Below are 12,272 nucleotides of genomic sequence, written 5' to 3'. Positions count from 1 at the left end.
CAATAGTAACACATCCAATGGTGTGTTAGCGAACACTGGGGGAAATTGAAAAGGCACTTGCGGCCCTTGTAATAAAATATAAAATTCGAAAATAACCAAAGGAATAATTTATGCTTACTTCGAAAATCTCAGCAAAAAAATTGCAAGTAATTCAACAAGTATTTCTTATTAAGAGCATCCCGGAATCCTCCATCAATTTTCTTCTACTTTCGATTATTAACTCATTTTGAAGTAGAATCTTGACAAAAATTTTTATAGAAATAAAATTTTAACCAAATTTTCTATAGAAATCAAATTTTGACATAGTTTTCTATAGAAATCAAATTTTGACATAGTTTTCTATAGAAATATAATTTTGACAAAATTTTCTATAGAAATAATATTTTGACAAAATTTTCTATAGAAATAAAATTATGACCATATTTTCTATAGAAATAAAATTGTGACAAAATTTTCTATAGAAATAAAATTTTGATAAAAACTTTGAATAAAAATACAATTTTGACAAAATTGTCGATAGAAATAAAATTTTGAAAAAATTTTCTATAGAAATAAAATTTTAACAAAATTTTCTATAAAAATTAAATTTTGAAAAATTTTCTATAGAAATAAAATTTTGACAAAATTTTCTTTTTTGACAAAATTTTCTATTGAAATAAAAGTTTGCAAAATTTTGTATAGAAATAAAATTTGGCAAAATTTTATATAGAAATAAAATGTTGTTAAAATTTTTAATAGAAACAAATTTTTACAATTATCTAACAAAATAAAATTTTGAAAAATTTTTCTATAGAAATAAAGTTTTTGGAAAACTTCCAAAGAAATAAAATTTTTATACAATCTTATGTAAAGGTAACATTTTCACAAAATTTTATATAGAAATCAAATTTTAACCAAATTTTCTATAGAAATCAAATTTTGTCATGGTTTTCTATAGAAATATAATTTTGACAAAATTTTCTATAGAAATAAAATTTTGACAAAATTTTCTACAGAAATAAAATTTTGACAAAATTTTCTATAGAAATAAAATTTTGACCATATTTTCTATAGAAATAAATATTTTCTATAGAAATAAATTGTGTTTCTATAGATACAAAATTTTGAAAAAATTTTCTATAAAAATTAAATTTTGACAAAAATTTTTATAACAATAATTTTTTTTTTTAATTTTTTTAATAAAATAAATTTTTGTGAAAATTTTCTATAGAAATAAAATTTTGACAAAAATTTCTATATAACTCAAATTTTGACAAAATTTTCCATAGAAAAAAATTGACAAAATATTCTATAGAAATAAAATTTTGACAAAATTTTCTATAGAAATAAATTTTTCTATAGGAACAAAATTTTGAAAAAATTTGTGTAAAAATAACATTTTGAAAAAATTTTATATAGAAATAAAATTTTGATAAAATTTTTTATAAAAATAATTTTTTGTTAAAATTTTCTACAGAAAAAAAATTTGACAAAAAATTCTATAGAAAAAAAATTGACTAAATTTTCTATAGAAATGAAATTTTGGATAAAAACTTTGAATCGAAATACAATTTTGAACATATTTTCTATAAAAATAAAATTGTGACAAAACTGTCGATAGAAATAAAATTTTGAAAAAAATTTCTATAGAAATAACATTTATCAAATTTTTCCATAAAAAAAAATTGAAAAAATTTTCTATAGAAACAAAATTTTGAAATAATTTTCTTTAGAAATAAAATTTTGAAAAAATTTTCTATAGAAATAAAATTTTGACAAAATTTTTTATAAAAATAAATTTTTGTTAAAATTTGCCATAAAAATAAATTGTTGTTAAAATTTTCTACAGAAAAAAAATTTGACAAAAATTTCTATAGAAATAAAATTTTTACAAGATTTTCTATAGAAATAAAAATTTGACAAAATTTTCTATAGAAATAAAATTTTGACAAAATTTTCTATAGCAACAAAATTTTAACAAAATTTTTCTATAGAAATAAAATTTTGATAAAAACTTTGAATAAAAATACAATTTTGACCATATTTCCTATAGAAATAAAATTGCGACAAAATTGTCGATAGAAATAAAATTTTGAAAAAATTTTCTATAGAAATAAAATTTTAACAAAATTTTCTATAGAAATAAAATTTTAACAAAATTTTCTATAGAAACAAAATTTTCTATAGAAACAAAATTTTGAAAAAAAAAATTTCTATAAAAATAAAATTTTGACAACATTTTCTATAGAATAAAAATTGACAAAATTTTCTATAGAAATAAAATTTTGACAAAATTTTCTATTGAAATAAAAGTTTGCAAAATTTTGGTATAGAAATAAAATTTGGTAAAATTTTGTATAGAATTAAAATTTTGTTAAAATTTTTAATAGAAACAAATTTTTAAAATTATCTAACAAAAAAATTGGAAAAGAAATAAAATAATAATTTTGGAAAAGAAATAAAGAAATAAAATTTTTATAAAATCTTATGTAAAGGTAACATTTTGACAAAATTTTCTATAGAAACAAAATTTTGAAAAAAAATTCTATAGAAATAAAATTTTGACAAAATTTTCTATAGAAACAAAATTTTGAAAAAAAAAGTTCTATAGAAATAAAATTTTGACAAAATTTTTTATTAAAAAAAATTTTGTTAAAATTTTGTATCAAAATAAATTTTTGTTAACATTTTCTATAGAAATAAAATTTTGACAAAATTATCTATAAAAAAAAATGTTTGACAAAATTTTCTATTGAAACAAAATATGGCATAATTTTGTACAGAAATAAAATTTTGTTAAAATTGTCTATAGACAAACAATGCGTTACAATTATCTATAGAAATAAAATATTGAAAAATGTTTCTATAGAAGTAGTTTTTGAAAAATTTCCAACGAAATAAAGTTTTTACAAAATTTTCTATAGAAATTAAATTTTAACAAAATTTTCTATAGAAATAAAATTGTAACAAAATTTTTTATAAAAATAAATTTTTGTTAAAATTTTTTATTAAACAAAATTTTTGTTAAAATTTGCTATAAAAATATAATTGTGACAAAAATTTCTATAGAAAAAAATGACACAATATTCTATAGAAAAAAAATTGACACAATACTCTATAGAAATTAAATTTTGACAAAAATGTCTATAGAAAAAAATGTTTGACAAAATTTTCTACATAAATAAAATGTTGGCAAACTTTTTATAGAAATAAAATTTTTACAAAATTTTCTATTGAAATAAAATTTGGCAAAATTTTGTATTGAAATAAAATTTTGTTAAAATTTTTCTATAGAAAAAAAAATTGTCACAATTATCTATAGAAATAAAGTTTTTCAAAATTTTGCAAAGAAATCAAATCTTTACAAAATTTTCTATAGAAATAAAATATAGACAAAAATTTTCTCTAGAAATAAAATGTTCTATAGAAACAAAATTTTGACAAAATTTTCTATAGAAATAAATATTTGACAAAATTTTCTATAGAAATAAAATTTTGACAAAATTTTCTATAGAAATAAAATTTTAATAAGATTTTCTATAGAAATAAAATTTTAATAAGATTTTCTATTGAAATAAAATTTGGCAACATTTTATATAGAAATAAAATGTTGACAATATTTTCTATAAAAATAAAATTTTTTACAAAATTCGTATTAGATCTTTTTCCAATAAATACCTGCGCATTTATCTTCCACTGTGCAAACCTACTCCGTCATTTTAACTTAAGCAGTTACTGTTGTGCTGCATAATAAGCATCGAGGAAAAGCCTCTTAATAACGCATTTCTGACAGCAGATCAATGAGTAAAACAAAAGAAGGTAAAAAAAATAAAATCGAGCGAGGGAAAAAACGCTGACATATTTCGTTTGGGAATGAAATCCAATTAGTGTGAATTTATATAACACATTTGCATTCATTCATTCGCTTGTATTTCAGTCAGCCAGCCATTCAGTCAGTCATACAGGCAGGCATGGAAGCAAGCATCCTTTTTGGCAGACTCTATACTGGTCCATATTGTGATAGATTGCACAAAGTCTGGGCTCATGACTACAATACATACACGCTAGTCTATGAAGGAGTCGAGTCGAGGACATGTCCTCGATGTTTTCGTTAGGTCTCATTTCCATGAGGGTGAGAGGGGCCGTAGGACTTTGTGAGTAAAATGAGTGACATTGTAGATTTATACGCGTCTATATTTTTGAAAACAGGAAATTGATCCATGTGTAAAAACTCGTGAGTAATGAACAGCTGCTTTTCACCATATGGGTATTGAGTTTATGTACGCCAAGGTCGAAGATGTCTTGGATATACGATACGTGGCATATGAACATATACGATTCAGGAAAAAAGTTAATTTATTACTATGGTGAAAGTAATTGGAATTTTTTATATTATTTTTTTTTTTAATAATTGGATGTGCATTGTAGAGAAAATGCCATTAAAATGAAAAAATTCTAAAAGCTTTTTTGAAAAAAATTTCAAAAATTTTGATTTTTATTAGAAAATTTTGTATAATACACAAAATGTATGTGACATTATTTGTTCTGAATTTGATGTCTATGAGAATAAAGATGATTTTTTAAATTTTGTTTTAATAAAAATCGAAAATAAGAAAAACATCGTTGTAAAAATTAAAAACAGGAAAGTTTTTAGAGCATTTTTTTGTAAAAAAAAATCAACTTGGATGTAATCTATTCCGAATTTTAAGACTCTTCAATACCCGCCTCAGAAACTTCCACCAAGTCTATGAAAATGGTCCAATATTCGTGTAAATTAGTTTTAATTAAAATGGGAAAAAATTCCTAAATTTTTTTTTCGACGGCTGAGGTAAGTTCAGTCACATCCAGGGTCTCCGTAAGGACTCACTAAAGTTTTGGAATAAAGAAGAATAAGGAAGAAGGAATACGGTTGACAGATAATCGTCAGGTTGTAAGTACTCCCCCTACGGGAAATGGATCAACCCCTGGATCGGTACAGGACTAGTACCTGGTGTGTTTGAACCAGGCCCAGTTCTGGTCCAAACGTATGGAAGTATCGGGTCACTTTAACATGGATTTGTCTTTGGCGGGGTAAATTTACACGATAGGACAGGACTTGAACTCATTCCAAAGGACACGTCCTGGAAAAACTTAGAAGGACTACCCCATAGACTGGTCCTCATGAACTAGTCTGGGACAAACTCTTAGGAAACTGTATCATTTTAAGCATCCGAATCGCACCAGAAAGGACAAGTTTTTCCAATATGTTGAACAATAGATAATTCTGATTGTTGTATTTTAGTAGAAGTGTAGATCCAATTAGATTTTAATTCCAAGCGAGTGTAGAAATCAATAAATTATATAAAAATTTAAAAAAATGTGATAAACTGGAGCACTGGTACTAGTCCTATGATAAGTCCATTCATGTCAATTTGCACCAATTTTCCGTAGGGTCGATTTTTCAGTTGGATGATGATGGGGATTTCGTTTCGATAATTAGTAGTCGGTGAAAACTTCGGCTCATTTATAATCGGGATAGCGGTGATTTGTAGATAATCGGAAACTGGTATTTTCGCTGAGATGAAGAAGGAATTCGGTTCCTTGATAATTGATAATCGATTAGAAATTCGGTTTATCGATGTTCGGTGAATGATGAGAAGTTCGGTTTGTTTATAAGCGTTAGTAGAAAAAACGTCGATAATCTGTAGTTGATGAGAAATGCGGTTCGTTAACGAGCGGTAATAGATGGGAACGTAGGCTCGTCGATAATCGGTTCGTTGTCTGGTTTGTTGGTGATTGGGAAGTTGTGTATTCGTAGTGAATTTCGCTTGATCCATGTTCGCTAGTTGATGACAAGCTCGGTTCGTTTATAATCGGGATTCCATTGATTTGTAAATAATCGAAAACTGGAAATAATCGAAGGAATGCGGTTTCCAGATAATCGTCTTTCTTTATGATCGTTAGTTATTGAGAATTCGGTTCTTTGATGATCGTTGGAGGATGAGAACGTCCGCTCGTAGAGATTCGGTTATTGATGGGGAATTCGTTTCTTTGATAATTGCAGGTCGATGAGTAATTTGATGATGAGAACTTCGATTTATCGATGTTCGATAGTTGATGAGAACTTCGGTTTTGTTATAATCGGTAGTAGAGAAGAAGAAGTCAATGATCAATAGTTGGCGATAAATTCGATTCGTTGATGAGCGGTAAAGTATGAGAACGTCGGCTCGTCTACAATTGGTAGTTTATAGTTCGTTGACAATTTGGGGGCTATTTCATCCGTAGACGATATCGATGCTGCTGAGTAGTTCGGTTCGTTGGTGATTGCAAAGTTGTGTATTCGTAGTGATGAGAACTTCGGATGTTCGCTAGTTGGTGCTAGGTTAGGTTAGGTTAGGTTATGTGGCAGCCCGATGTATCAGGCTCACTTAGACTATTCAGTCCATTGTGATACCACAGTGGTGAACTTCTCTCTAGTTGGTGCTAAGTTCGGTCCATAGTTGGTGCTAAGTTCGGTCTATATAATCGGAATGCCGGCGATTTTTTAATAATTGAAAACTGATATCATCGCTGAGAAGAAGAAGGAATTAGGTTCACAGATAATCGTCAGATTATCGTAATCGTAGTTAGATTCTTCGATTGCTTTTTGATCGGTATTTGATGAGAAATTCGTTGATGATCGTTGGTGGATGAGAAGGTCGGCTGATATAGATTCTGTTATTTACGGGGAATTCGTTCTTTTCGTTGATAATTGGTACTCAATGAGAAATTCGGTTCGTTTATAATCGGTAGTAGGGAAGAACGTCGATTATGGGTAGTCAATTAGAAATGCGGTTCGTTGATGATCAGTAGTGGAGGATAATGTCGACTCGTTGATAATCGGTAGTTGATGGTTCGTTGACAATTGGAGGCAATTGCATCCGTAGATGATTGGCTGCTGCTGAGTAGTTCGTTTCGTTGGCGATTGGGAAGCTTTGAATTCGTCGATTTGTAGGATATCGGGAACTGCTGATGATATCCTAGGTTTCCAGATGGGTTTTAGGGTTGCTACACTTGACTGATGTATAAGCGGTATGGTATCAACTTCGGTATGGGCAGTAGCTACAGCTACTAGTCGACGAGCGAACAGTAGGCCCGAAGGTCTCTGTGGTGGAATAGTAGGTCCGAAAGCCTTCTGTGGAGAACAATAGACCCGAAAGCCTTCTGTGGAGGACAGTAGGCCCAAATGTCTCTGGTCGGAACAGTATGCCCGAAAGTCTCTTCGGGGAGCAATAGGCCCGATGACCTCTGTGGGGAACAGTAGGCCCGAACTTCTCTGTGGGGAAAGAGTAGGCCCGAACTTCTCTGTGGGGAAAGAGTAGACCCGAATGTCCCTGTGGTAGAACAGTAGGACGAAGGGGTCTGTGGTGGAACAGTAAGTCCAAAGGTCTCTATTTTCGAAACAACAGGTCTAAAGGTCTCTGTGGTGGAACAGTAGGCCCGAAGGTCTCTGTTGGGAAGAGTAAGCCTAACGTTTTCTATGGTAGAACAAAAGGCCCGATGGTCTCTATGGTGGAACAGTAGGCCCGATTGTCTCTGTGGTGGAACAATATGTACAAAGGTTTCTGTACGGAACAGTAGGTATGAAGGCCTCTATGGTGGACGGGTAAGTCCGAAGCTCTCTATGTTGGACCAGAAGGCCCGAAGGTCTCTTTGGTGGAATGGTAGGCCCGATGGTCACTGTGGTGTGCGGATGAGCCCGAAGGTGTAATGGAAGGCCCGAATGTCTCTGTGGCGGAACAGTAGGCCCGATGGTCTCTGTGGGGAACAGTAGACCCGTAGTTCACGGGTGTGGATCAATAGGTCGAAGGTCTCTGTGGGGAACAGTAGACCCGTAGTTCACGGGTGTGGATCAATAGGTCGAAGGTCTCTGTGGTGGATCACTAGGCACGAATGTCTTTGTGGTGCAACAGTACAGTAGGCCCGAAGGTCTCTGTGGTGGAACGGTACACCCGTTGGTATCCGTGGTGGATAAGTAGGCCTGAACTTATATGTGGTGGAACATTAGGCCCGAAGGAACAATAGGTATGAAGGTCTCTATGGTGGACGGGTAAGTCCGAAGCTCTCTATGTTGGAACAGAAGGCCCGAAGGACTCTTTGGTGGAATAGTAGGCCCGATGGTCACTGTGGTGTGCGGATGAGCACGAAGGTGCAATGGAAGGCCCGAATGTCTCTGTGGAGGAACAGTAGGCCCGATGGTCTCTGTGGGGAACAGTAGACCCGTAGGTCTCGAGTGTGGATCAATAGGTCGAAGGTCTCTGTGGTGGATCACTAGGCATGAACTTATCTGTGGTGGAACATTAGGCCCGAAGGAACAGTAGGTATGAAGGTCTCTATGGTGGACGGGTAAGTCCGAAGCTCTCTATGTTGGAACCGAAAGCCGAAGGTCTCTTTGGTGGAATAGTAGGCCCGATGGTCACTGTGGTGGACGGATGAGCCCGAAGGTGTAATAGAAGTCCCGATGGTCTCTGTGGGAACAGTAGGCCCGTAGGTCTCGGTTGTGGATCAATAGGTCGAAGGTCTCTGTGGTGGATCAATAGGCATGAATGTCTTTGTGGTGCAACAGTACAGTAGGCCCGAAGGTCTCCGTGGTGGAACCGTAGGCCCGACGGTCTCCGTGGGGAACAGTAGGCCCGTAGGTCTCTGGTGTGGGAGCCACCGTGGTGCAATGGTTAGCATGCCCGCCTTGAATACACAAGGTCGTGGGTTCGATTCCTGCTTCGACCGAACACCAAAAATTTTTCAGCTGTGGATTATCTCACCTCAGTAATGCTGGTGACATTTTTGAGGCTTTCAAAGCTTCTCTAAGTGGTTTCACTGGAATGTGGAACGCCGTTCGGACTCGGCTATAAAAAGGAGGTCCCTTGTCATTGAGCTTAACATGGAATCGGGCAGCACTCAGTGATAAGAGAGAAGTTCAACAATGTGGTATCACAATGGACTGAATAGTCTAAGTGAGCGTGATGCATCGGGCTGCCACCTAATCTAAGTCTCGGGTGTGGATCAATAGGTCGAAGGTCTCTGTGGTGGATCAATAGGCATGAATGTCTTTGTGGTGCAACAGTACAGTAGGTCCGAAGGTCTCTGTGGTGGATAAGTAGGCCTGAACTTATCTGTGGTGGAACATTAGGCCCGAAGGAACAGTAGGTATGAAGGTCTCTATGGTGGACGGGTAAGTCCGAAGCTCTCTATGTTGGAACCGAAGGCCCTAAGGTCTATTTGGTGGAATAGTAGGCCCGATGGTCACTGTGGTGGACGGATGAGCCCGAACGTGTAATAGAAGACCCGATGGTCTCTGTGGGGAACAGTAGACCTGTAGGTCTCGGGTGTGGATCAATAGGTCGAAGGTCTCTGTGGTGGATCAATAGACATGAATGTCTTTGTAGTGCAACAGTACAGTAGGCCCGAAGGTCTCTGTGGTGAAACGGTAGACCCGTTGGTCTCCTATGGTGGAACATTAGGCCCGAAGGTCTTCGTAGAGAACAGTAAGACCTATGGTCTCTGCGAAGAACTCTTCGGTGGGACCGTAGGCTCGAAGGTCTCCGTGGTGGAAGAGTAGGCCCATAGGTCTCCGTAGTATAATAGTATGTCCTAAGGTCTCTGTGGTATAATAGTATACCCGAAGCTCTCAGCGTTGGAACAGTGGGCCCAAAAGTCTCTGTTGGGGAACAGTAGGGCAGAAGCTTTCTTTGGTGTAACAGTAGGCCCGAAGGTCTCAATGAAGGAACTCTAGGCCCGAAGTTCTCTGTAGGGAATCTGTATGCCCGGTGGAACAGTTGGCCCGAAGGAATCTGTGTTAGAACAGTAGGCCAGAAGGACTCTGTTGTGGAACAGTAGAGCTGTAGGTCTCTGTGGGGAAACAGTAGACCCGAAGGTCTCCGTAAAGAACAGTACAGCCGAATGACTCTGTGTTGGAAAAGTAGGCCGGAAAATCTCTGTTTATTTCTATTTTTTCGCGTCTACGAATAAATAAACTCAGAATATTATAGCCCTGCAAATAAAATACCAAAATTATCAAAAATCTTAAACTTTTTAGGGAGAAGGTAAAAGTAACTCTCTTACCGCTCCCTCCTTAGTAAAACAAACCCAAAACATCTCTAATTCTCTTCCATTCTCTCTCTTCTGTTTCTCATTTTCAGGTTACCAGCTTTACCACCGCCAATAAAAAAGGTACCATACCAATGCCATCCTCCAGTTCGGCATTACAAAAACATCAACAACACCAAATAGCCACCATAGAAACACCACCGAATAGTGCTGGAGCACTACCAATGCAAATACCCACAGTTACCTGCGATCTAGCCTCGGATATATCAACATCGGAGGCAGCCGAAATGGAACCACATCCCCTAATGTATCCCAATGCAGCAGCAGCGACAGTGGGGTCAGTGAGTTCAGACAATGCAATGGCACCATCTGCCAACCTAGATAGCCCAACGACGAATAACTCAACGTCCAATTGCAATGATGCCTCATCGTTGCGTGTGAGTACAATAACCACAGGGCATGGGGCAATAAATGTTCCGGTGCCTCCATCAATGGCTGCCAATAATAATAGCACATCAACGACCACAGCATTGGCGGCGGCAATGAATAACAACAACAATGGCTCGTTGCCAACAACAGCTACGGCTGGAACAACATTGACGGCAACGACAACTTTGCTCAATACCAAACCCACAACGACATTATCGACGGCCACCAATGAACTGAAAGTCTCACCGATTGCCGGACGTTGTAGAGCCCTATCGGTGGGCATAGATACCGATATGGTCAGTGAATTTGATCCATCGAGTTCGGACTCGGGTGTAGTGAGTCGTTGTGCTGTGGTGAAACCTTTGAAATTTCGTTTATGTCAGCCTATTTTTGGACGTAAATCCAATAATAGACGACAAAATGAAGCCAAAGCAGCGGCGGCCGCTGCTGCAGCAGCAAGTGCCAAAGATGGAGGCTCCTCATCGACGCCCACAACGGCAACAACAAAGGCGGAAATTGTGAAAGCCGAGCTCGAACCTGCCATACCCAAACCCCAGAAGCCTCGTGATCCCGAAAAGGAGAAACGACGAATAGCCCGCAAAAAGGAGAAACGGGCCACTCTAATTCTGGGCCTTATCATGGGCTCATTCATAGCCTGTTGGCTACCCTTCTTCTTCCTCTATATCCTGATGCCGGCGTGTAGTACTCATTGTCATATACCGGATTCGGCGTTTGCCATTGCCTTTTGGTTGGGCTACATGAATTCGGCGCTGAATCCGGCCATCTACACCATTTTCAATAAGGACTTCCGCCGGGCATTTCGGCGTATACTCTTCAAGTGATGTTTGGCCTATGTGTGCTGTTATCGGTGCGTTCATGCCAGTATCGAAAAGGCAACGGAACGTGCTATGGGCAGCACACCCATGGGTTATAACATGTATCATTTGCGACGTTAGATTTGGTTATTTGCTTAAATTTTGTTATTGAACGAAAACAAAATGCCCACCACATAACTACACTAATGACGATGATGGTGACGGTGATGGTAACGTGAGAGGGGATCATTTCTCCTTGCCCCAGGTTTCGTAAGTGATTACAAAATGTAAAAAAAAAAAAACGTAATTTATTTATCAAAAGCATGCAATCAAAACTCATTCAACTCGCAATTTTGAAAAACAAAACAAACAACACCAAACCAAAATTAAAAATTATTCGATCTAAAATCATACGAAATGATTAAAAATTTGTGGACTATCTAAGGACATGTGAAACATTTCACCAAATCAAAAAAAAAAACTCATCAATTTAAGTAGAACTCTATATAAAAATTTTGTTTTGAAAAAAAAAAATAACGAAACGAAATATTAATTTTGACATTTAATATTCTTTCATATTCAGTTATTATTGAAAAATGTAGGAAAAAAACCTCCATATGGGAGTTATTTGTAAGTCAGAATTTTTTATTATTATTTTCTATTGGTTAAAGGAAAAAAGCTCATTTTAAAAGCATTAAAAGGCTGTGACATGTATTTGCTAATTTTAATTTCTTTTTTCTTATTCGATTTCATTCGATATTTTTCGATTATCTATTTCAGTTGGGTAAGCTCTATAACTGAGGTTTCTCTTAAATTAATATTTCAGTAAATTAAATAAAATATTTCTCTCAAAGCAAAAAAACACAGTTTCTCATAGTTGGAATAAAACAGACAATCTTAGAATCTTTAATAAGCAGAAAAAAGCTAATTTAAATTTTAAACATTAAAACTATATTAATTCTATGAAATTTTGTTATGAAATAA

At 34.7% G+C, this 12,272-nt stretch overlaps 1 protein-coding gene across 1 annotated transcript in view; it reads left to right on the top strand.

The window, feature by feature from the left end:
• Octalpha2R (alpha2-adrenergic-like octopamine receptor) overlaps positions 1-11,622 on the top strand; it is a 38,827-nt gene extending 27,205 nt beyond the window's left edge. Inside the window, exon 3 of the mRNA XM_075306692.1 lies at positions 10,137-11,622. Coding sequence (XP_075162807.1) covers positions 10,137-11,315 — 1,179 coding nt within the window. The 3' untranslated portion in view covers positions 11,316-11,622. The remainder of the gene's footprint in view (positions 1-10,136) is intronic.
• Positions 11,623-12,272: the final 650 nt, after the last annotated feature.

The sequence above is a fragment of the Haematobia irritans genome, chromosome 1 (assembly GCF_050003625.1).
Source record: "Haematobia irritans isolate KBUSLIRL chromosome 1, ASM5000362v1, whole genome shotgun sequence".
Classification (NCBI taxonomy): domain Eukaryota; kingdom Metazoa; phylum Arthropoda; class Insecta; order Diptera; family Muscidae; genus Haematobia; species Haematobia irritans.
The sequence above is the reverse complement of the archived record's forward strand: the minus strand, read 5'-3'. Positions and strand labels throughout refer to the sequence as shown.